Consider the following 26466-nt stretch of genomic DNA (forward strand, 5'->3'; position numbering starts at 1 on the left):
ATCCAGTGGTCTTTACCCAGGTCCCACTAATAAGAATAGCTTCTACCACTGTGTGAATGAGAAGACCTATCAGCAGTTTTGCCAATCTGGCCTTGTATTTGACTCCAGCTGCTCCTGCAGCAACTGGGCATGAGAACAACCACTGGGTGCAGGTGCATATGCTCCACTGCAGTAAATGTAGAAGCGATCAGTGTGGAAAATAAAGAGGCATTGCATTAATATCATAGTCAGTTATCTCTCACCAAATGCACACAAATTCAATGCAGTATCTGTTTAGATTCAATCCAGTTAAACTTTCCAATGACATTTTCTTGTGATGCAATACAAAATATTTTGATTCGTAATTTTTAAAACACCTAGATGGTTTTTCTGCAAAGAAAACAGATTTAAAAAAATCTGAAACCATTTTACAGAAATAGCAACATAAAATGTTTGCAAGCCAAATCACAATCCTAAAAAAAAAAAAAATAGAATACATTTAAAAATCATTATGGGAATTCCCCACCCCCACCTAAAAAAAAAATCTGTTGGAGGATGGCTGGACAGGCTACATCAACAGTCTATAACAGGGACTAAAGTGTTTAAATGACCAAAGATGCTCTGCTCTTCTCTCTCTTTCACCACTCATATGTGCTCTGACTTCTTCATGGGTTCTGATTTACGAAGTCTTTGGGTGATTCCACATTAGCCTTTGCTCCAGCTCCGACGCTGTGTTTCCCCCGGGGCAGATGTTGGTTTCCGCACATTTTGACCCGCCTCCGAAGTGGTGCCGCCCCGGATCAGGGTGATGGGCAAAATACCAGATCTTTTTTTTGCTGCGGTTCCGAGGCTTATTTAATTCAAATAAGAGTGTATAGACCTCTAAAATGAGTCAGTCTCCTTCCCTCCATTATTGAAGCCCTGGTTCATTAAAGTGCTGATGGTTCCTTGGCTGCTGGACAGTTAAATCTGCTTCCTCCTCACCTACTGAAAACCACTGTTGACAGTTTGAAACTTACAGAGCAAGTGAATAAATATTCAGCTGATGGAGAGGAGGTATGGAGGATGTAAGAGTGATAGAAGCTGCTATTTTTGCCAGTAGGTATGGAGAAAGATGTTTCTTCCCTTTACTAGTAGCTTAATGTGCAGCTGAGGTTATTAATGGTGTAGAGATGAATCATCTTGTAAATAAGCTCCTATCAAGCCTCTATTAAAGGGACAGGACATTTTTTTTTCTCCAGGCAGGTGGCAACTTTACAAGCGACATGGGTCCCTATAACCAAGTGACAGGAATTACTACCAACCCTTCTGGCCGGTGCTGGATTAAACCCTGTGGAGGCCCCTAGGCAATCTCAGGGGGCCCCTTGCAAATTATCTCCTAGTCGGAGTGCTTACCCTGACACCTGCAGCCTCCACTGCAGCCTGCAGGCACCTTCTCAAAAGCCCCTTTGACAAAGCTGCGAGGGAGAGGCAGAAAGAGGCAGACTTGGTGATGATGCCAGCAGCAACCGCACTAGACAAGTTGGGCAAAGAACAGCTCAGTTGCTGGCTGTGCATGCAGGCTGGAGAGCTGCAAGCAGGGGGGAAACTGGGAGGGGGGAGTTGCCCCGGGGCCCCTAAAGGTGTGGGGGCCCATAGGCCAGTGCCTGCTTGGCCTAATTGTTAATCTGGCCTGCTTCTGGCCTGGGCATATACTTCTTGCAGCCCTTTCCTGGTTTGGGAAGCCAGGGCAGGCATGTTTAGCTCTGCTGGGGAAGTCTCCACAAATGAAGAAGAAACCAAGGATGCAAAAATGAAAGGGGAAAATGCTTTGAAAGTCTAACATATAAACAGGCTCGCCCATGAGGCAAACTAGGCAATGGCCTAGGGTGCCAGCAGGGTGGGGTGCCAAATTTGGCTTCTCCCCCCACCCCCTAGGCAAATGCCTATTTTCCTCCCCAGTCTCCTCCTCCCTCCCTTCCTCTCTATTTTAATGCCTGGGACTGCAGTAAAGTGCCGGGTTCTGGGGCTCTTGAAATGCCTCTTCCCCCACCCCACCAATCAGCTGATCAACAGGTAAAACTGTACCGGAGGCTGGCAGCTCCTATGCCACCCCTCTGGCACGCTCACGATCAGCGCGAGGGTAGTAGCGGCAGGAAGGACGAGCGAGGTGCTTTACCACAGTTCCAGACATTAAAAGAGAGAGGCAGGGAGGAAGGAGGTGGTGCTGCGGAGGGGGGGGGTGCTGCGGGGGGGATGGCAGATGTGGTGCCGGCGGGGGGCAGCAAGGCTGCCTAGGGTGCTATGCTCCATAGAGCTGACCCTGCATATAAACCAAATAAGTTCTTCCTCAGGACAAATTGTTGTTTTTTAAAGTTATTTTCTCAAATGAATACATATTGGAAAGAAGAACAAAGTTGGACCAAAGCCTAATTTCCATGAACAAAGCTTGGAGAAGAGATCTTAGCTACCTTTTCTTTCTTTCTCCAATCTCCAATGCCCCCCTCAAAAACAAAATCTGCCCCTGAAGGTCTAGGAACTCTCAGAAACAACATGGGAAGTGGTTTTTTGAGTTTATGCAAGAGTGGGGAGGTTATTTCCATTCATTTTCCTGTTTCACAGAAATAACTGTTCAGAAAAGATAAATATACTTTTTTAGAATTACGCAGAGTTATCAACTGGAATTGGGAAACAGGATCCCCAAGACATAAAATTCTTATAGTGACAGACATGGCTTTTTTGAGCAGGAATGCAGTTCCAGCTGGCTTGGTGTCAGAGGGTGTGGTCTAATATGCAAATGAGTTCCTGCTGGGATTTTTCTTCAGAAAAGCCCTGCATGAAACAATGGTGATATCAGGGGGTGTGGCCTAATATGCAAATGAGCCCTGCAGGACTTTTTCTACAAAAAAAGTCCTGGTGATAGATGCGCTGAGAAGCAACTGAATCACCAAACCAAAAGTCACTGTTTGAGCTAGGCTGTCCATTGACCTGATTGATTATTACTGGCCTCTTCCCTATTGCATGCAATGCCCCTTTAAACTGGACTTTTAAAGTGGTTGGTCAAGGGCTAGTCTTGGAGCAAAAAAAATGAACCTATATCCCTGGTCCATGAAAAGAACTCCTACACTAGGGAGAGGTCCATAATTATGCTAGCCTGGGATGAAGATTCAGATTAGTTCCATGTCATGAGACAAAGGGAAGGTCTGCTCTCTAGCTATCCTCAGTCTTGGACTCATTCTCATAAAAGGGAAAATACAAGGTCTGTATATATATATTGAGCAGTTAATTGAATGCTCCTTTTTTCTATTCTGCCTTAACTCTACCTTCCTATAGGCTGTTTGGTTTTCTACTGGGACTGCTTTAAGAAAAGCCCACCCAAGTAGCTTAAGGCTGTTCAGTTCACTATCGCCTGTTAGTTGGTGCTGAACTTCACAGACAGTTTCTGCAAGGAGACATGGGGCAGGGATGCTGAGATCCCAATTTTCAGTCTCACACAGATGACAAGTGCTCACAAAATTCCAGTGCCAGATTAACAATTAGGCTGAGTGGGCACTGGCCTATGGGCCCCCACACTTTTAGGGGCGCCGGGCCAATTTGACTCTCTCTGCCTCTCCTCCACAGCTTTGTCAAAGGGGCTTTTGAGAAGGTGCTTGCAGGAGATATTAGGAGATAATCTTTGTGCTTGTGTCCTTTATAAAAATTATATCTCTGCTACCTGGCATAACATTTTATGACATACATGGCCCAGCCCGAGAAGGTCTCATTTACCTCATTTATATCCCACTTTTCTCTCCAATGGGAGCCAAGTCAGATTACATCATTCTCCTTTCCTCCATTTTATCCTCATAACAACTCTGTACAGTATCTAGGGCTGCCAAATCTGTGTTGGAAAATACCTGGAGACTTTGGGGGTGAAGCCGGGAGAGGGCAAGGTTTGGGGAGGGCAGGGGCCTCAGCATGGTACAGTGCCATAGAGTCCATCCTTCAAAGTAGCCATTTTCTCCAGGGGAGCTGATTTCTGCCAGTTGGAGATCAGTTGTAAGAGTGCCCCACCTGGAGACTGGGCAACCCTAACAGCATCTTAGGGTGAGTTTGCATGACTGGCCCACCGCTCAGGTTGTGAGGTCCTCCCAGCAACCAGTGGGGGGCGGGGCTAGCAACATGCTAATTCACTTTAGAGTGCACAGGAAGTAATATCATCACATCAGGACAATGCTAACATTCCCCCTCCCATTTTGGTGCCACTTTTTTCCCCTTTTCAGCTAGCTAAGCAGAGAAGAGGAGCACACACTGGATGCTGGGATACCTGGCATCCCTAGCCCATAGCAGATTAAGGATGTGAACCTGGGTATCCCAGATCCTAGTCCAACACTCTAACCACTACACCACACTGACTCTCCTTTGCCTGTAAGTGCATAGACTTCCCAATCCCCAGGTCCCAGTGGGAGATCCCCCGGTTTTACAGGCTTCCCCCCACCCCCAGCCAGCTGGCTGGCGGGGGAAGCCCCGTCCTCACAGTCACCATGTACCTCTAGAGCTCCAGCAGGTTTAGAAACCTGCAAACAGGTCCGTTTTAAAAATGTATGTCTTTAAAGTTGAGCAGGAAGCAGGAAACAGTAAGCACTTCATGGGGAAGGGTCAGCAGCAGTTTCGTCAGAGCACAGACCCTCCATTTGTTTTGCTTTCGTTTTCAGAGCAACTAAAGCTGTAGAGGAACCAGACCCAGTAATCGTGTGTGTGTGTGTGTGTGAGAAAGAGAGAGAGAGAGAGAGGAAGGGGGCAGGGGATTCTCCAGTTTGGAGGCCCTCCCCCCACTTTAGAAAGCAGAGGGGGGAGGGAAATGTCTACTGGGCACTCTATTATTCCCTATGGAGAATGATTCCCATGGGGAATAATGGGGAATTGATCCGCAGGTATCTGGGGCTCTGGGGAGGATCTTCTTTGAGGTAGAGGCATAACATTTGCAGCATAGCATCTGATGCCTTTCCTCAAAACACCCTCCAAGTTTCAAAAGGAATGGACCAGGGGGGCCAATTCTATGAGCCTCAAAGAAGGTGCCCCTATCCTTCATTATTTCTAATGGAGGAAAGGCATTGAAAAGGTGTGCAGTCTCTTTCAATGTGATGGCCAGAACTCCCTTTGGAGTTCAATTGTACTTGTTCCAACCTTGCTCATGACTCCACCCCCAATGTCTCCTGGCCCCACCCCCAAAGTCTCCTGGCTCCACCCCCAAGTCCCCAGATATTTCTTGAAGGCTCTACATAGCAATAATTTTGCTGATTTTCCACCCAAAAGTGAAATTCGTAAACTGAAGCTCAAAGAACTTAAATCTAAATTGGCTGCACTGCAACAGTTGATGGCAAAGCCAAGGTCACATTCGGTCAATACAACCATGGCATCCTTCAAGGTCAGCAACTTGATCGCAAAGAAACGCAAATCTTTCAATGAAGGAGAATTTGTAAAAGATTGTTTTCTTGAAGCAGCAGACAATCTTTTTGAAGGATTTAAGAATAAGAAAGAGATCATAACTGCTGTTCAAGATGTAAAATTGTCAAGAAACACTGTCATGTGGCGAATAGAAAAGATGTGTGGAGACACAACTGAACAATTGTTGGAGGATGTTTCAGTTTGTATTGCTTTCTCACTCCAACTGGATGAATCTACAGACATAAGAGACATAGCCCAGTTACTAGTCTTTATCCGGATGGTTTTTGGAGACTTCAGTCTTAAAGAAGAACTACTTGGAATGATTTCTTTAAAAGGGAGAACTACCGGTCAGGAAATATTCAGCTCTTTCCATTCTTTTGTGACAAAGTGTAATCTTCCATTGCATAAACTTGTTTCCATCACTACTGATGGAGCAAGAGCAATGACAGGTGAGGTTAACAGTTTCATAGGCCTCTGTAGGCAGGCTCAGGGCGGCTTACAGGACATGGTAAAAGCCATGTTAAAACAATAAAACAAGATTATACAATTCAATACAGAAAACAATTAAATATTTAAATAATCTAAAAACAGTCTAAAAATATAATCTAATAGTGCTATTATCTCAGTTATGTTAATGTTAATGATGGCGTGATGTTTATTCCAAGCTCCATCTTAGAAGGCTAGCCGGAAGAGGGGCAGTTTTGCAGGCCCTATGGAATTGGCCAAGATCCCGCAGGGCCCGCACCTCTTCCGGCAGCTGGTTCCACCATTGGGGTGCTTTTATAGATGACTTTCCAGATTTCCTTTCTTACCATTGCAAGTTTTGGCAGCTGCTATCAGTAAAAATTATTCATTGAACAAGGCATCTCTTGAAAACGAAATAGTAACCCTTAAAAATGACATTTTTCTCAAAACCCGTGCTGAGCAAGAATCGTTTTGCAAGCTAGTGCCTAGAGACAAATTTCCCAACTTGTGAAGATGCAGTGAAGCTGTACACTCCTGTTTCGGTTCAACTTATTTGTGTGAATCTGTGTTTTCCCATCGGAAAATGACAAAGAGTACACAGCGTTCCAACATGACAGATGAACATCTCCAGGAGTCCCTGAGACTGGCCCTCACGCAATATTCACCCAACTTCAAAAAGCTGGTGGATGAAATGCAGGCTCAGATGGCTCACTAATTAGCAAGAGCAAAGTTTTAAAAATTGCGCAAGATCAGCCTGGATCAATACTTAACCTACATTTAACACAAATTACTCAATAAAAGTAAAAGAAAGTTATTCAGACAGTTAAAGAAAGTTATAACAATAAAAAATTAAGAAAAACTGTTCGCAGTTCTTTCTGGATCTTCCTCTCTCTGTTTTGTTTTTGCTTATTTTGCTTACCAGTAAATGACAGAAGGTGCATTGTAAATGGAGGGGGCGGTGGAACCCAACTTTGGTGGGTTAAAATCTAATTCAAAACTAATTTGAAACTTAATTTTCATGGTGGTAGATCACCAGCACTTTTGTCCGGAAAAAATAGATCACAACCTGTTCGAAGTTGGACATGCCTGCAATATTGGACCATCTGACAGCCAAGGGGCTTCCAGTTCACATACTGTATCAACTGTGGCTGGAAGGTCCTGGTGGAAAGTCAAGATTTTATCTGCAAAATACATCACGGAAGCCTCAGAGTCAATATCCAATTCCCTATCTTTTTGGTTGCTCGATGGCAGAGTTGCCAGAGACTGAATCACTCTAAATAATTGAGCTGGGTGCAACTTTACAGATTCTATGGAGGCCGCATAAGAACATAAGAACATAAGAGAAGCCATGTTAGATCAGGCCAATGGCCCATCCAGTCCAACATTCTGTGTCACACAGCGGCCAAATATATATATATATATACACACACATACACACTGTGGCTAATAGCCACTGATGGACCTCTGCTCCATATTTTTATCAAACCCCCTCTTGAAGGTGGCCATGCTTGTGGCCGCCACCACCTCCTGTGGCAGTGAATTCCACATGTTAATCACCCTTTGGGTGAAGAAGTACTTCCTTTTATCGGTTTTAACCTGTCTGCTCAGCAATTTCATCGAATGCCCACGAGTTCTCGTATTGTGAGAAAGGGAGAAAAGTACTTCTTTCTCTACTTTCTCCATCCCATGCATTATCTTGTAAACCTCTATCATGTCACCCCTCAGTCGACGTTTCTCCAAGCTAAAGAGCCCTAAGCGTTTCAACCTTTCTTCATAAGGAAGGTGTTCCAGCCCTTTAATCATTCTAGTTGCCCTTTTCTGAACTTTCTCCAATGCTATAATATCCTTTTTGAGGTGCGGCGACCAGAACTGCACACAGTACTCCAAATGAGACCGCACCATCGATTTATACAGGGGCATTATGATACTGGCTGATTTGTTTTCAGTTCCCTTCCTAATAATTCCCAGCATGGCGTTGGCCTTTTTTATTGCAAACGCACACTGCCTTGACATTTTCAGTGAATTATCTACCACGACCCCAAGATCTCTCTCTTGGTCAGTCTCTGCCAGTTCACACCCCATCAACTTGTATTTGTAGCTGGGATTCTTGGCCCCAATGTGCATTACTTTGCACTTGGCCACATTGAACCGCATCTGCCACGTTGACGCCCACTCACCCAGCCTCAACAGATCCCTTTGGAGTTCCTCACAATCCTCTCTGGTTCTCACCACCCTGAACAATTTAGTGTCATCCGCAAATTTGGCCACTTCACTGCTCACTCCCATAGAAGTTTTTCTTAGTGGACATCATAGTCTTCTCATAGACTTTCATAAGCATTCTGTAAGAGGTTCTGGACTCTTCATCATGAGTACACTGCCACACTCACTCTAACCATCTAAGCTGTCGTTTCAGTTTCATCCTTAGCAGGTCCAAGGAATACCAGGGAGCTGCTTTGGTATGGCAGTGAAGAGGGCACCGGGGGGCGATGTCGTTGGTGGCAGGGGAGTGTCGGGAGTGCCAGTCCTCCACAAGCTCATCTAATGACCCACCAGGGGGCATTGGATCCTGCAGGGCCTCTTGAAACCGCTCTGGGTCCATTTGGCTCCACGGGCCAGCGTAAATCCGCTCACCGCCTAAACAGGGCGGAAGTTGCAGGTCCTGTCGGACTTTCAAGGCATAGTGGTCTGACCATGGGATAGCATTTGCTGCCATCAGGCCCACTGATATCCTGCCCCCAAAATCTGGTCCAGCGTGTGTGGGAACCAATATAAATTGGTTGAGTCCCAGTGTCTTCATGGATGACACAAGGTCCTGTGCCTGCGAGGATTCTGCGTCATCATCGTGGACATTGAAATCCTCCAGAACTAAGAGTCTGGGGAAGTCCAATGCCCAAGAGGACATCACGTCCAGCAGGGCAGGTAGGCTCTCCAGTGGTGCCTTAGGCAGTCAGTACACCACCCAGATCACCACACTCTCCTCAGTTTCCCACACCAGGCCAGTGCACTCTATGCCAGCGATGTTCGGGTCAGGGAGTGCCCTGAAAGTAAAAGAGTCTTGGATGAGCACAGCAACTCCCCACCCTCACCCAAGACTGGTGAAAGACAGCAAACCCAAATGGGGTAAGCTGGTTCAAGGTGACAGTTTCACCATTCTGCAACCAGGTCTCTGTCAAACAGGCCAGGTCCACTTGCTGTTCCATAATAAAATCCCGCAGCTTGGTGGTCTTATTATTAATGGACCACCATTTGTCAAATTCAATCCATCAATCTTTAACTCTCTCTCACTTACTAGACCCTGGTCCTTCTTTTTCCCTCTTGTCATCAGTAGAACAACCAACCAACCAGTAGGGCAAAGCAACCAACAGCAAAGTGGCTAACACAGGAGAAAGTGTTACTCCTTCCATCTCATGCATCTGACTGCAGGATACTTTTCACCGGCTATGAAATGTTACTAATGAGAAACAATTAGAAATGTCAGCTTGAATTAGTCGTTAACAAGTAGGAATCCACAAAGCCTTGCAGATGGCATCTCATTTTCACCTCTCCCACTATTTACTCTTTTCCTTTCCTAAAAGCCCCCATAGCCTCTATCCTTTTTTTCTACTTCCTTCTCTAAGGTTGCCAACTCCAGGTAGGTCCTGGGGATTTTCTAGAATCACAACAAATCTCCCAACTACAGAGATCAGTTCCTCTTAGGGTTGCCAGCTCCAGGCTGGGAAATTCCTGGATATTTGGGGGGTGGAGCCTTGGGAGGGTGAAGTTTGGAGAGACAAGCAAGCTCAGCAGAGTATAATGTTATCAAATTCATCCTCCAGAGCATCCATTTTCTCCAAGGGAACTGATCTCTGTCATATGGAGAGCAACTGTACTTCTGGGTTATCTCCAGTCCTCACCAGGAGATTGGCAACCCTAGTCTCTCTAGATGGACTGGCTGCTTTGGAGGGTGGAGTGTATAGCATTATACCCTTCTGAAGTCCCTCCCCTCTCAAACCCCACCCTCCTCAGGCCCCACCCACAAATCTCCAGGAATTTCCAAATTTATTTATTAATTTGGAATTGACAACCCTACCTCCTTCCCACCCAACAGGCAACCTACCTTTATCTGTCTCTCTGTCTTAAGCTTTTCCTCTCCCCAACCCGCAGCAGCTTCCAGCTAGGAAAACTGTGCTCCAGTTCTGTGGTGCCACAGTTCACTGCCTCATTCCTTCAAATTCAGCCAACCTTTCATCTGCCTCCCATCTTCAACAATATTTAGTATTTATTTACTTCATGTATACCCCACCTTTTTCCACAGCAGGAACCAAAGCAGCTTACATTATTCTCCTTTCCTCTTTTTCATCTGTGCAACAACCCTATGAGGTAGATGAAGCTGAAATAAAGTGACTGGTCCAAAATAACCCAGTGAGCTTTCTCAGCAAGATGAGGATTAAAACCTGAGTCCCCCAGATGCTTCTCTGAAGCTCTAACCACTATACCACATTGGTTTTCATAGGGTGGCTGCTTTTGAACAGTTGAGTTATGCAAGTTGAGTGGGATCAAGTCACTCAGAGGTTGCTTCCAGGCCTAGATGGGACCTGGAGTTCTCCCAGAACTACAATGAATTCCAGACAATATGTCTCTCTGGAGAAAATCACTACTTTGGAGGGTGGACTCTAGGGTATTACATTCTGCTGAGGTTTCTTTTCTTTCCAAACCCTGCCCTCATCAGGCTCAACCACAAAATCTCCAGGAATTTTCCAACCTATAGCTGGAAACTCTAGCCAAGCCTAGCCCCAATGAGTTCTCATTCAAAGGGCAAAATAGGGATGGAAGGAACCCTTGCCCTTTCCCCCTACCTTTTTACCCACAGAAACTGAAGACTGGAATACTGTAGTTGCCTAGCAACAGTCACTGAGGGAATCTGCTTAAAGCTACAAGTTCTCCTTTTATCATTTTCATTTTTGAGCTGCCTGTTTGTTTTTTAAGATTTCACATTTTTCTGCAAGCCTAGAGTCCTTTTCAGATTTGTGGAAAGATCTGTCTTGTCTGTTCACAGCTCCAGTCACCAGATTTAAGTATCCAAAAATATACTAACTTTGCTATTAGGATATAAAATGTGGTAATTCATATCTATGAGTTCCATTACAAAACTGAAAGAGCTGTCTTTCCATATAATGTCTCTTTTTACTCTTATCGCTGAGGATATATTTTGCAGAAACTGGACCAGAGAGCATAAATGCACATGGAAATTATTCAGTAGGAAACACATTCTCACCAACAAATATTAGCAAATTCTCACCAGTAATTTTGTTTTCCAAACAAGGGGTGAAACACATAAGGACTGTATTCTTAGAAATTGTCCCAAGAAAGCCTTCCTCCCAAACTGCAAGCAGACAGGAGAAAGCCTTCCCATTCCAGAGGCAATGAAAAGCACTACTGTAATGCACTGTACATTGATCTCCCCTCAAAATCAATTTGGACCATTTTCACAGTAGTGAAATTTTCACAGTAGTGAAAATTTCACAGTAGTGAAATTCACCACACTGAATTTAAAAAAAATTGCATATTATGTAAATTTCCCACAGTAGATTTTCCCTCATCATGTGCAAAACCTTTCTCCTTCTTACCCTGCATTTCTGGGATCCCCAATTTTAGTAAGTTTCAAAAATGCAGGGTAAGAAGAACACTGGGTCTATGCCTGGTGAGGAAAAGTCTACTGCTGTTGATGTGGGGAATTTCACTACTGTGGAGGTGGTCTAGAAACTCCAGTTGGTGCAGAATGCCATGGCTCTTATCAGGAGGGAGCACTGGCGTATTATTCCCATCTTGTAGGCATTTGACAGCTACTGGGCTCAGTTTAAGGTATTGGTTATCACATACAAATTATAAGATTAATCCAGTTGCAATTCAAAGACCAACAAGGTTTCCAGAGTACAAACTTTCAAGAGTCCTTCGATCTCATCAAGGGAGCTTTGACTCTCAAAAGCTTATTTTTTGGAAAACTTGATGGTCTTTAAGGTGCTATTGAACATGAATCATACTAGTCTGGCTCCTGTTTAGTATAGGAAGTCCAAAGCTAGATCATCCTGGACAGATGGCTGTCCAATTTCTGCCTGAAGGTTTCCTGTAAGGGAATAGTCCATCCAAATACTCACTCCCCATCGTAAACTGCAATATTTTTTTCAAGTTTCTCCTAACATCAAACCAGCCTTTGTGTAACTACAACCCAAATAGATCCCGTCTCACCCTCTAGAGAAATGGAAGACAAGACCTTTCCCTTTTCTATGTCCCTCACATGGAGAGTACTTTTGTTACATTATTGTCTTTGAGCAAGGACAGCCTACTATGGAAATCAGTAGGATAAACAGATTATATAATAGTATTTATCATAATTCTACACTTATAATCAAAATGTGAACTGGTACAGTAAATATACTGTATTGACTTCTGTATGCTATTACCCAATGAGAAGAACTGTATTACTGTAATCAATTTCTGCTGGATGTCCAATAGCACTAGTAAAATAAAAGAACTGATAACCTTGTTTTCTCAAGTTCAGGTTTTTGATGGAGCCATTGTGCAGTATCAATAATGGAATTTTAAGACAAATGTCACTGTCATCAAATGTCTTTGGTCACAAAGCACTAACATGGTAGAAGGGCAAATATGAGGTATAAAAGAGTGAGAGAAAGAGTATTAGATCAGTACAGAGACAAAGATGGCCAAGTTGATCCTTCTTACCGGTAAGCACTATTTTGACACATAATAATAGCTATATTTCCTCAGTAGGAACCATTCTGGAAGATGGAATAGTTTCATAAATAGTTTTGTTTTTAAAAGAGAACAATGCATTTTTAATTTAATAGATAACAAACCCAACACAAAAGTGTAAAATCTGGACCACATCAATATTATTGTAAGTTTTCCAGAATTTTACCTGAAACAGTTTTTTAAACAATCCTTCCTATCCTTTGGAAAGATTTGCATTCACTGTACAACAGTAATTATTTTTGTCATCATATAAATGTCAATAAAATCCATTTCTGAATCATGGCAATGAAATCCATAGAACAATTCTGCAAGCAGTGTGACAGTATAATCTATACAATGAACAAAGCAATTAAAACTACACAGAATTTCATAGGCATGGACTGTGACCCTATTCTATTTTTTTAATTTAAAATGATCCTTAAAAAAAACTATAGGTTAGGTCACAGTTATTATCCCCATCTTGTAGATGGTGTGTAACTGAGACAAACTGTGACATGCTTATGGCTACCCAGTATATTTTTGACAAGTTGGACAGTTATATGGCAATATAGAAGACATGTAGACTCATTCATTCATATCTGATGGCAATGCCTGCTTATAAATGTATTTTTGGAATAAGGTGTTTGTTAGTGAGAAAAAATATGCATATAGAAATATGAAAATATTCTATTGTAGCTCTTTTGAACATTATGCTCAGTGGGATTTCCATTAACAAGATGTGGTTAATAAGAAATTCATTAATCACAGCCAGATTGTTACTAGCTGCAGCATAGAGACAGGAGAAAGCAGCAGACAGTGAAAAATGGCTAGGGAAAAGTATGGTATACCATGTTGAGGGGAGAAATATCTGCATAGAGGAACTACTGAGATAGAGACAGATATGCACGTTTGTACAAGTCTGGTCTCCCTTCATTATTTTATGGAATAGAAACAAATCTAAAGAACTAGTCAAAAAAGAGATATTGAACTCTATTTCAACTGTCAAATCTTATGTCATGGATATTGTATCATATGATAGTCTCATGTATTGCATGTTATTTTAAAAAGTAAGTTTAAACAACTTTATTAACTACATGGCAGAACTCACTGGAAACTATAAGAAAGATTTAAGTACAGCTAAACAAAATAAAAGAACATGAAAGAAAGGTTACATTTACATAACTTACAATCCTTGAATGTCTGCTGACAGTTTCATAATACACCCCCCAGGGCCGCACCATATTCCCCTTCAGTTCTCCCATTAAACCCTCCTTTAAAGGTACTCCCTTTCTCTTCCCATACACAAGCCAGCCACAAACCAAGGAATGGCTCGCCTTTTCAGGGCCCCTCTCACATGGCCTCCAGCGGCCTTAGCCAATCTGGGTGCCAGCTGGTTGCTAGGCTCAAGCCTACCAGTGCATCGTTCCTACACTCAAGAGGTGTTAACATGTCAAAGATCTGGCATTTTTTCCCCTTTGGGTTGTAAATGACTCTCCTGTGTAGTAGATCTTTCCCATATTCTGCTAGTCTTTGGGAAGCCAGCTCAGCCTTCCATCTCCATAACGATCACAGAATATCTTGCTCATCCGCCTCTCAAACCAACTTGTTTTTTGCAAATTCGATTAGACCAAATGTTCATTAAACTGTTTTCTGAACTATTGTAAGAGTATACCAAAACTGTGAGATAGGATTTGTTAACTGTGTTCTAAAGGTCAAAAGTAAGCTATATGGAGAAACTGTCTTTTAAGCTTTATTAGGGTTTGTAGAGTCTTTTGGGATCAAGTGCCGTGTTCTACTGGAGAAAGTTTTCCTTCCAGACGTTTCGTTCTCAGCTGCGGAGAACATCCTCAGTGGCGTTGCAGCCGGAGCAGGCGCTCAGACCTTCTTGGCTGCTGTGCATTGAGTGTGTGCTGAATGCACAGCAGCCAAGAAGGTCTGAGCGCCTGCTCCGGCTGCAACGCCACTGAGGATGTTCTCCGCAGCTGAGAACGAAACGTCTGGAAGGAAAACTTTCTCCAGTAGAACACGGCACTTGATCCCAAAAGACTCTACAAACCCTAATGATGTTACCAGCCATGAAAACCTGAAATCTTTGATGTCTTTTAAGCCATTATATACACATGTTCTGATCTCAATTTATGGACATTTTTCTTTGTAGGTCTGGCGTTCTTGCTGAATGCACAAATAGGTATGAACTTTACTTGTTAACACACATGCAAAACACACTCTCTGGACCATCCTTTAGAAAATGATACCAGTCAAAGATCACTCTGGTATTATTATCATCCCTTAGTGAATAACATATTGAAATATAATAATTGTCATGTTTGTGGTAATACAAAATACATAAAGGATATATTGGTAACTGCTGCTAATATTATCCAAGATGCTACTTATATCTGGTAAAACACAAAGACTTCAAATAACTTCCCAAAAATATGGGAATTCAGCAACTGAAAATGATTAAGTTGGTTTAACTTTATTGTGAATATTTGCCAACATTTTTGTAAAATGAAGTGTTAGTGTCTGTGTGTATGGAAATAATTCCCATCTGCTGCTGTGCCTTCTTCAGACTCAGCAGACACTTCTAAAAGACACTGGTGCATATAAATAATTGTCCTTGAACAGTCATTTTCTGTTGTTCTTTACATCTTTTTTTCTGTGCTTCTTGTTCTTTCTGGGGGTCTCAATGCTGTCTTCCACTGATAAGATGTAGCAGGTTGCACTCGCTGAATCACAATTCTTTGGCAGATAAGAGTTTTGCCTCATGCTCGCTCCCAGACATTAGAAGCATCACTTCACTTTAACTGTCTACCATGGCACACAAACATCTGAATATATTAAGGTCTACCACAAGCATATTTTTCCACATCTACCTTTCTTCTCCCTGCTCCTACTCTAATTTCATTTCAAGCTGCAGGTTAATCTTTCCTGCTCTTTTTGTTAGGCTCTGCCTATGTTCTTTCGTGCTACTTTACCAACTGGGGCCAGTACAGACCAGGCCTTGGGAAATTCAAGCCGGACAACATTGACCCTTGCCTGTGTACTCACCTGATCTATGCCTTTGCTGGGATGACAAACAATGAGATTGCCACCATTGAATGGAATGATGTCACACTTTACCAATCTTTCAATGGTTTAAAAAAACAGTAAGTATTCTTGAATAATGGTTGCACCTTTCCACATTTTTTTTAATATGCTGTAAGTTACAAAGCATACTGTCTTTAGCTAAAACCATGCCAAGTCAAGTACACAGAATAATCTTTTTCCTTAGGTAGAATTTCAAGACCAGTTCTCATGGTCCTGAGTATAATTTTTTTATTATTATTATTCCTTGTATACTTTTGTATCCTTCAACAGAGCTCACAAAAATCAGACATCCTGTCACATCTACAATAACTTATTGCCTATATGCAAAAATCACTTATGACTAGGGTTACCAAGTTTGTGTTGGAAAATACATGAAGACTTTGGGGGTGGAGCCAGGAGAGGGCAGGATTTGGGGAGGGGAGGGGCCTCAGCAGGGTACAATGCCATAGAGTCCACCCTTCAAAGCAGCCATTTTCTCCAGGGAAGCTGATCTCCGCCAGCTCGAGATCAGTTGTAAATGCAAGAGATCTCCAGGCCCCACCTGGAAGCTGGCAACCCTACTTTATGGCTAAACTAGAAAATATAGAGTTGTTGTTTTTTCCCTTTTGGTGTATCTGCAGCTGCATAGCATTTTAATGATTAGCTTAGAACTGCAGCACGATGGGGGAAAGAGGAGCTCCCACTACCCCCTCATGCTATTTTCCAAAGCCAGAATGGCCCAGTCAGGAAGTTATTTGCATAATGATTTCTGATCAGATCCTACACTAATTTTTTTTTTACAATGGCATTCTCTGCAACTGCTATGTGATCACAGGGTAAGTGAGTCAGGTCTAGGGACCATGGCCTGCTTTGCCAAAACACATATCATGTTCTTTGGCCCTAAGAGAGTAATCCTAAGTAAGTCTACTCTTAACCTTACTCAAGTTCATCCAATGGGTAGGTGGTTTGGGGGGGGCTGTCAAGTTACAGCCAATTTATGGCAGCCCCCATAGGGTTTTCAAAGCAAGAGACCTTCAAAGGTGGTCTGCCATTGCTTGCCTCCATGTTACAACCATGGTATTCCTTGGCGGTCTCCCAATTAACCAGGGCCAATGCTGCTTAGTTTCCAAGATTTGATGACATCAGGCTAGTCTAAACTATCTAGTTCAGAATATCTAGTGGGTCTTAATCTTAGGGAAATGTTTTTAGGATTGCACTGTCAATGTATCATACAGCCACCATTGACCCAACTAGTGAAAAAGATTGTACAGCTATGTCACTCCAGGATTAAGCTAGCACAACAATTCACATTGTAACACAATTTTTCCATCCTAGGAATGGAGAACTGAAGACTCTCTTGGCAATTGGAGGCTGGAACTTTGGAACAGCACCGTAAGTCTGAAACATTCCCCTAGTATTCCATCCAATTTTTACATAGAAGAATGTTTATAACCAGTAAATAATTCTCTTAAAGCTATCTTCTATGATCTATTTCCAGATTCACTGCAATGGTTGCCACTCCCGAAACCCGCCAAACCTTCATCAACTCTGTCATCAAATTCTTGCGCCAGTATGATTTTGATGGACTGGACTTTGACTGGGAGTACCCTGGATCTAGAGGCAGCACTCCTCAAGACAAGGCACTATTCACTGTCCTGGTTAAGGTAAGCCACTGACCATGTTGCTCTTTTTTTCTTCTATCCCAGAGTGCATAAGTCTGACTGGGCATTCCAGTACCAGTCTCCTGTGGCCTTTTTCCACATTTTTTTCATCTCTTCTGGAGTCATATTGCTTCAGTTTATTCCCTGATTTTTGTTCCTTTAGTTTTCACTTTGCTTTTGTTTTTCTGGAAGCCAATTTTGAGTTGCCTTTTTCCTCATGAGTAATGTTTCAGTCAGTTTTCTTTGTCCCACCTGCACCTACCCACCTCCAGCACAGTTTTCAGTGATTGGACTGTTATATTGTCTAACTACTCCCTCTCCAGCCCCCTCCAAGACAAGTGGTCTCATTTTTAAAGGCACTAAAATATTGATATACTGCTGTAATGATAGGTTAAACAGATCCCAAGATTCTAAACTTTCATTTTTTAAAATAATGAGTAAGTCTAATTTTTTCATGGGGATATAAGGAAAAGGGCATATATCTGCAAGGAAAGGGGATAGAGACTTATTTTTTTATTTAATGAAAGATGGAACATGCTTGACCTGTCATTACCGCAGTATACTGAGAAAATTATATTGTAATGTCTTTTAAAAATAAAGCCATGATATTGACCTATCAATAGAAACATGAACAAAACAGTAAAGAGGAGTTCTCTGATTCCCCCAGTGATACCAACAATGATGACAGCACTCTCCCTTGAAAATCCTGATTATTTAAGGCATTGGGGAAGATAATAAACTGAGTCTACAGCTGGAGAAATGCAGGGGACAGGCAAACATGCAGAAAAACCATGCCAAAATGTCCCAAGCTGATGCCAATGCTAATGGATCAACTCCCAAGAATATCAGAAGTCAAGCATGCAGAAAAGTCCTCAATCTCAGACAGAGAAGTTGTTCTCTCTATAGTTGCTGGAATGAGTAATAGTTGGTTCACTAACAGGGCTGGTCCTGCCACTAGGCATACTAGGTGATTGCCTAGGACACCGACTTTCTGGGGGTACTGAATTGGGTCCCCCCATGTGACTTGGTGATGTTATCAGAGCAAGGGAGGGTGCCAGAAGTTAACCTTGACTAGGATGACAGATAGTCTAGGGCCAGCCCTGTCTACTAAAGCTACCAGGAGAAGACCAACAGCCCCATTTCTCCCACTGCCGCACCTAACTGAAAATAAGGTTACATTTTTACAAGCATTAGTTTAGAACTAGGGAAGGTAGTATGGTGTAGCCCAATTTCATCAAATGTCAGAAACTATACACAGTCAGAAGACCAAGGAAGACTCTGCAGAGGATGGAAATGGTCAACCATCTCTCTCTCACTTACCTTGAAAACTCCTTGCTGAGGTAGCCATAAATTGTTTGCCACTTGAGGTCACATATGTATTTAGTTTAGTACTGGCCCCTACGATACAAGAACCTTGTTTTTTTACAGGAATGTGAAACTAAGGGACCAGCATTTATATAATCATGCAGCTATATAATTCAATAAGCAATGGATAATTATGCTTTTGTGCAACAAATACAACACCTACCTCAGGTAAAGAGCAGAGAGAGCACTGGACATTTGCATTTGATTCTACCATTCAGTGATGATACTTCTAAAAATATGTAGATGTTTCTCAAGAGCATGGGTATGTTATCAACACAACTTTATTTTGGTTATAGCAGATGGATTATCAATAGATACATTACAACCTCACAGCAAGAATTTGTTCAAAGGGTAGGTGGCAAGAAGAGTAATATATGGGTTGTGTCACAATTAACTTCTACCTTGCTATCTTCTAGGAAATGTTGGAAGCTTTTGAACAAGAGGCCAAACAAGTGAACAGACCCAGGCTTATGGTCACTGCTGCTGTTGCTGCTGGACTTTCCAATATTGAGTCAGGCTATCAGATTCCTGAGCTCGGCCAGTAAGCAAAGTTATCTTAGATGGTTGGGTTCTCTTTTTCAAATTTAATTTCTGCCTTTTGTATCTCCATGGGTGAAAAACCTTACACCAGCCTTGCACTAACCACAAGTTGAATCCAGAGATCTGTCAACAGAAAGCATAGCCACATGAGTTGGGAGGTGGCAGTGAGGAAAAGAAAGGGAGTGAAATGGCCCTTCCTGCCTCTTTAATCAGTAGGTCCCATGACCATATGAATCTACTTTTATGGGGCTGGAAGTGACTAAAGAGAAGGGAGAAAGTGGAGAAGATACACAGTCTTTGTCCAAAGATACCTGACGCTGGTTCACTAGATTGAACCAGATTTGTGCTATGTTATTGGTCAGTTGTACACTGACTGCACACGAGTGTGAAACAAAGCTTGTGGACCTGCACCGGTAAAATCACTGTGCCAGCCTCTTCACGAGGCTACTATTCATGCTGTATTTTTTCACATAGCACCATAGCATAATTACCCCATTATGGGGAAGGGCGAACTATAAATCGACTAAGTAATAAATAATAATAAATAATAGCAGTATTAGTTTTACAGGTACACAAAGACAGTCCTTCCTTGCAATGCCAACTGTGAAGGGCTGCAGCAGGAAAAGATGCAATTCCCTGTGCTGATTCACCCCCAAATATTGGTAGTACTCTGGATACTCATTTAGAAAGAGAAACGTGACCTCCTGAAGAGGTGGAATAGAAATACCAATGATCATGTTAATTATTTCACCAAACACTGCAATTGCAGTAAGAAAGCTGAGCCTGAGAATGACTTACAATATGAGGTTGTATTAATGGTTCTAATTATTCATCAAATAGCAACTTTTATGGATCAGAAAATATATGTATAATAGTGGAACAGTTGCCTAAGAAAGTCCAACTATATTGTGGGAAAAGTATGCTTATAAACTGGGGAAGTGCAAAAGCCTTGTCTGTGTGGAGTCTGGAAAGCCTATTGATCACAGTTATAAGAAGGCTGCATTGATGACCAATATACTTAATCCCCTTACAGGTATCTGGACTATTTCCATGTGATGACCTATGACTTCCATGGTTCCTGGGAGGGATATACTGGAGAGAACAGTCCTCTGTTTAGAGGCCCTGCTGACACTGGTAGCAATATCTACTTCAACATTGTAAGCATACAGTGACTGTTTTAAAAGCATAGTTCAGAGCCTGCAATGATGGAAGCATTTAAAATGGAAACAACAGAGAAATCAATGCTCAACTTGCAAACAGAGATTAACACATGTATTGTCTTTATAGGATTATGCCATGAACTACTGGAAAAACAATGGTGCCCCAGCTGAAAAGCTCATTGTTGGATTCCCAACATATGGACACACCTTCATCCTCAGCAACCCATCCAACACAGCCATTGGTGCCCCCACATCTGGGGCTGGACCTGCAGGACCTTACACAAGACAGGCTGGCTTTTGGGCTTATTATGAGGTTTGTGCATTTATTCCTACTACGTAACTAAGATAAGGATATTCAAAACTGACAGTTACTTATTTTATTGAAAATCATTCAAAAACATTGTATTTGGGTAACTGGTCAGATACACAGTATGGTGCCTGGTCTATGGGAATATGCTAACTTGCTACAGCAGACAGTTATGCAGATATTCTGATTTCAATCTCCTGCTATTGGCTGGAACTTTAAATGATTTACAAGAGATGTTTGTGTTTCAGATCTGCACCTTCCTCAATAACGGAGCCACTCAAGTCTGGGATGCTCCTCAAGATGTGCCTTATGCCTACAAGGGTAATGAGTGGCTTGGATATGACAATATCAAGAGCTTCAATATCAAGGTATAATGTACTGTACTAAAGTCATTAAGTACAAGATTCCTATTCTCCAGTACCACATAAATTGTCTTCCTGCTTGGCATTTAACAGGCTGACTGGGTGAAGAAGAACAACTTTGCAGGTGCAATGGTTTGGTCCCTGGACTTGGATGACTTCACTGGCACTTTCTGTAATCAGGGCAAATATCCCTTGATCACTACTTTGAAGAACGCTCTTGGACTGCAGAGTGCTAGTAAGTAATAGCAGCAATGAGGATTCCAAAATGTCTAAGAGGTGAACATCAGAGTTCTAGCAAAAGTTTACTATGTTGAATAGGAATGTTGAACCACAGTTGCTTATTGTACAACATATCTTCCACACTGAGGTACTGAAGGAAAGATTTTTGAAGCCTGCTCAAAATGACAGGCCATGGAATAAACATTCAAAATTACCCACCTTTAGGTTTATGATTAGCAGTTTGAACCCTTTTTCTGTTGTCAGTAAAGTAAGTAATAAAGTCACAGTTATAAAAATGCAAAAGCAGAAAAATCACCAAGTTGGATCTTCTCGGTAACATAGATCATCAATATTCATGAAAACTCCTTTGATCAAGCTCCAAATGAGGCAGAATTCATATCTTTCTGAGAGAAGAATGATACAAGATATTATTTTCTGCTTTCCCTCCTCAGGCTGTACACCTTCTTCCAACCCCAGCAGTGGCACTGGGAGTGGAAGTCCTGGGGGAAGCCCCAGCAGTGGCTCTGGAGGCAACCCGAGTAGTGGCTCTGGAGGCAGCCCCAGCAGTGGCTCTGGAGGCAGTGGGTTCTGTACTAACAAAGCTGGAGGCCTCTATCCATACCCAAGTGACCACAACAAATTCTACCACTGTGTGAACGGGAGGACTTTTGTGCAGCATTGCCAGTCCGGACTTGTCTTCGATACCAGCTGTTCCTGCTGTAACTGGGCTTGAAGAGATCAGGGCTACTAGCTTCCTAATCTGACAAAGTTGTCATATGACGGCAACAAATAAATTTCTGCAAAAATAAAGACTGCTGTCCTTCATTTCTGTTAATTCATAGTGTTTAAGGTTTACCTTTCATGATGCTCCCATTACTTCTGCTCTTGGAAGGAACTAGAAGGTGTTCTTTCTACCTGCATCACATTCAGAGTTTTTCAGTTGTACTACAACCATGTTTAACATATCCAGAATGAAACAAATAGCATAAAATAGGACACATCCTGATGTTAGGGTCCTTTCCAAGCCCATAAATCAGCATGGTTCTATAGACATAACATGCAACTCCACTAGCATCTGTGCCTGCATTTCTAGTCCCTTTGATTTTTGAGTAAATATATGAGATAATTTAATTTCCTCCCACCCTTATAATATTGGTTAATCTTTTGCAAGAGAAACAGGAGAGGAATATATTTTTACTTAACAGGTTCAAGTAGTCCTTCAAAGCCTTCTTCTTTTTTAAAAAAAACCCACCTTAATTCATGGTAGGAAAGAAATATCTGCTGGCTCTTTATTCACACCATATTAGTATTTGTTAATATTATTTGGTGCCAAAATATTAAAGCTGAGTCTTCATTCATATGTGTGTGTGTGTGTGTGTGTGTGTTTGTGTGTGTCTGTGTGTGTGTGTGTATATTGCCCTCAATTGAAATGAAGCTGGCTGGGCAAGGGATGGGATAGAGAGGAAAGAACAGAGATTTTTGTGCAGCACAACTTGGTGCATGTAAGTGCACAGCATAAATATGCAAAACAAAAACAAAAAACCCTCCGATTCAAAAAAGAGTAGTATGTCATATGGGAAACAGATTTTGGGGTGCATCTGCCCCTCTCTCATGCACACACCCAATAAGGATGAATTTTTCACCCCTCACACAAAGATGGAGGATGAAGAACTATATATACGATCCAGAACTCATTGAAGCAATGGCTCATTAAATATGTGATCACCAATAGAAGAGAACATCATGTTATATAGGCAATTAAAATTAAACTTCTTGTATGCAAAGGAAATGTGAATTGGAATGTTAAAGTTTCCTTCTTTTCCCAAGATCATCAAGTAGGTGTTGAGTATCTGATTTTTCACAAAAATGGAACACATAGATGAGGGGAACTAGACCCTCCTAATTTTCACACCTTATTTAGTATTTGCTTAGAAAATATTTATGCTGCCTCTCCTAGGAACATGTTTAAGGTAACTTACAAAATAAATTCTTAATAATATATTGTAAGTTTTTAATTTATTATTTTGTTGCATTACACATCTCTGAGCATTTCCCCCAGCCTGGCTGAGTTTTCATATCACAACCTGGTCAAGCACTAAAGTATGAAGCAGAACATGACAAGGTATAGCACTAGAGATGGACACAAACCAGGTGATGAACAAAAGTCTGTCCTGAATTTTCGTTCACAAAGCAATGCTCATGAACTGCAATGAACTTCCATATGGTTCAGCCACAAATCATGGACCAAACCATAAAAATGTGGTTCATGCCCATCCCTGTATAGCACCTGTACTTCTATTCATCTCAAGTTATCTGAGCATGTGTTACATAAAATAAACTATCCCACCAGTCTGTTTGCAGACAACATTTATCACCAGGGAGACAAAGACTGCACATCTGCATCTATTCCTTCTCCCATTTCCACAAACCAGATTGCTAACTAGCTAGTACAAACAAAGTGTTTCTATCTGTCACCTGCAAAGCATACATGCTTATAGGAATTGGCTAATTATTGCAAGGATGGGCAGCCATAACCTATCCACCGTTATCCTCCTCCTTTCCATCAGAAGATGCAAGCAAGGTATGTCCCGTACCTGCCTAGCATGTACACAATGCCAGAGAAAGCAGTATCCAGACAACCATGACCTGTGGTTAAACAGAATCAGAAAGCCATTCCAAAAACAGTGATTGGCAGAATGTGGAAATGCTGACCACACAAATGCCAGTTGAGATGCTTCTGTTCAGTAGAAAGTCTTCCAATTGGATCATGCATATATTGGCTGAATCACTCTCTGCCTTTCCTGTCTTACTTACCTTACTTACCTCCTGCCCATGAAACCAAAACCAGGTGGCAAGGTACTAGAATAATAATCAGATCAGAAAATTTCCACAGAATCTCATATGTCATACATAATCTTGTTCAGATTCAGAACATTTACTATTTTTCTGAATGGAGTGTTTTTATTTTGGTTCCACTTAGGAAATTTCCAGCTAGACATTCCCTGATGCACAGAGGTCCATTGCTGGGAGTAGGTGTGACCCCCACCAGAAAAGGAGCCCTAAGTATAGTGTTGCCTAACTATTTCCAAAGAAGTGAATGGCAACTATACAAGAAAGCAAGGATGCAAGGATCAAGAAAGCAAAGGTCACTGAGATGATCTAAGTGTGTTAGGTAAAAAAGAGGTTTCCCCCCTTTCCAGCAGTGTCCCTGAGTTCTCCCCTCCCCCCCTAGAATCTAGTGAGAACCAACATGTCTACCCTTTGGCATACCTTGTCCTGGGGTCTGCTTCTTAGTCACACTAAGGCAGGGGTCACCAACCCCCAGGCTGTGAACCGGTACTGGTCCATGACCTGTTAGCAACCTGACTGCGCAGGGCTGGCCCTACTCATCGCCCCATCACCCCCCTCCATGGCACAGCACCCAGCCGCCCCCACCCCCCATAGCATTTCTTCCTCACAATTCTAAGGCCCAGGAAGGGGCAGTGAAGCGCCACGTTCTCAGGCTATTTAAAGGCTAACCCCACTACCACTGATCAGCTGATCGACGAGAAAAACCGTGCCAAAGGCTGGGCTCCTATGCTCCTCTTTTGCACTCATGATCAGTGTTGGGGGCAGCAGCAGTGAGCAACCCACTGAAAAAGCAGCGCCACCTTTGCATCCTCCCCACTTTCTTCCCACACTGTCTTCAGATACAATGGAATGGGAGAAAAAGCATTCAAACTTATAGACAGCATTGAGGGGGGGACCAAATTAGCATATAACATGTAGACATTTTGAAGACAAAGCAGGGAAAACAAGTAAAGTGCACAGGGTCAATAGCTGTATGGATCCAATGAAGGGGAAACAATATTTGAAGTAATAAATATGTCAAATTAGGAGATGTGTGTAAGAGAATCGTTTTTAATTGTGAGAAAGTTAACTTTATGACATTCATCTGCCTCCCCCTCAAGTGTGAAGGTAACAATTGCTATATGTTCTTCTAAATCAGGGGTGTCAAACATCTGGCCTGGGGGCCAAATCAGAACCCCAGAGGGCTCCTATCAGGACCTTAAGCAATATTTCTAGGGGCCTCAAAAATGAAGGTATGATTTCTTCCTGCTTGCCAAACCAATTTTCCCAAGATGACTGACTGAGATCCTGTTCAATGTCTTCAATTCCAAATATTTCTCCATTATCGGACATTAAGATCATCTCGTGGAACGTGACTGGTTGGTGGAATAAATCCAAAGATGCGAAATTTATTAGTTACCTTAAGAACTTTGATGTCATCTTACTCCAAGAGACTTGGTCCCAAAGTCCAATTCATCTTGAAGGTTATAAGTCCTATTCGCTCCCAGCCTTTAGAACCAACTCAAGAGGCCGTTTTCAAATGGGTTTGTCTATATTTGTGTCTCTTCTTCATAATTCTGTAGGCATCCCCCTACAGACTGGAAGCGTTATGGAACAAGCTATCAAGTTTGTTTATGGGAATCTTTCTATGATTCTGGTAAACATATATATCCCTCCTGCCCTAGATAAATTGGCCCTTTTATATCATTGGGAACGTTTGAATGTAATTGTGAGTGAATTGGAAACCAAATTTCCCTCTTTTGAAATAATAATAGCAGGAGATTTTAATGCAAGAGTGGGCAATGATGATAAAATCTTTTTTAAGGCCCTTAACCTCAATCTAGATGATACCTTATCACCTTTTTTTTCCTATAGGAGGCAATCTAAAGATAGCTATTCAAATTTGGCAGGCATTTGCTTTGCCAAATTTTGTATCCAACACAATAGGGTCTGGTTAAATGGTTTGGAAAGATTTTCTCATTCGGGGGATTTTACATTCATTTCTAAAAAAGGTTGCAGTATAATTGATTATATTACTGTCCCTTTCTCACTAGAATTTTATATAAAAGATTTCTATATAGGTGATCTCATTATTAGTGACCACCTTCCACTTATCTTGACCCTTCATACAGAGTCTTCCCCAGACTCTTCCCTTAATCCCTCTATTCACTTGTTGGAGTCTACGTCCTTACCAAAAATCTGCTGGAATAGTAAGACTAAACAAGCAGCTCAGTTACTTTTAAATTCTCATTCCCTTTTGAATCTTAGAAGGGTTTTAACCACCGCAACGAATTTTTCAGTGCTAACAGTAGCCTATGATTCTCTAGTATCTAACATTCTTAGTTCACTAAATGTTAAACCTAAAAATGTAAAAA

At 42.0% G+C, this 26466-nt stretch overlaps 1 protein-coding gene across 1 annotated transcript; it reads left to right on the forward strand.

The window, feature by feature from the left end:
* Positions 1-12530: 12530 nt before the first annotated feature.
* On the forward strand, positions 12531-22020 carry LOC132567594 (acidic mammalian chitinase-like). Its single transcript, XM_060233269.1, has 11 exons — positions 12531-12572; positions 14738-14767; positions 15527-15728; positions 16984-17040; positions 17147-17312; positions 19091-19215; positions 20248-20371; positions 20502-20687; positions 20930-21049; positions 21137-21278; positions 21715-22020. Exons 1-11 carry the CDS (start codon positions 12548-12550, stop codon positions 21993-21995), a joined length of 1458 nt encoding a protein of 485 aa, XP_060089252.1. The 5' UTR covers positions 12531-12547; the 3' UTR covers positions 21996-22020.
* Positions 22021-26466: the final 4446 nt, after the last annotated feature.

This window comes from Heteronotia binoei, chromosome 2 (genome assembly GCF_032191835.1).
Source record: "Heteronotia binoei isolate CCM8104 ecotype False Entrance Well chromosome 2, APGP_CSIRO_Hbin_v1, whole genome shotgun sequence".
Lineage (NCBI taxonomy): Eukaryota > Metazoa > Chordata > Lepidosauria > Squamata > Gekkonidae > Heteronotia > Heteronotia binoei.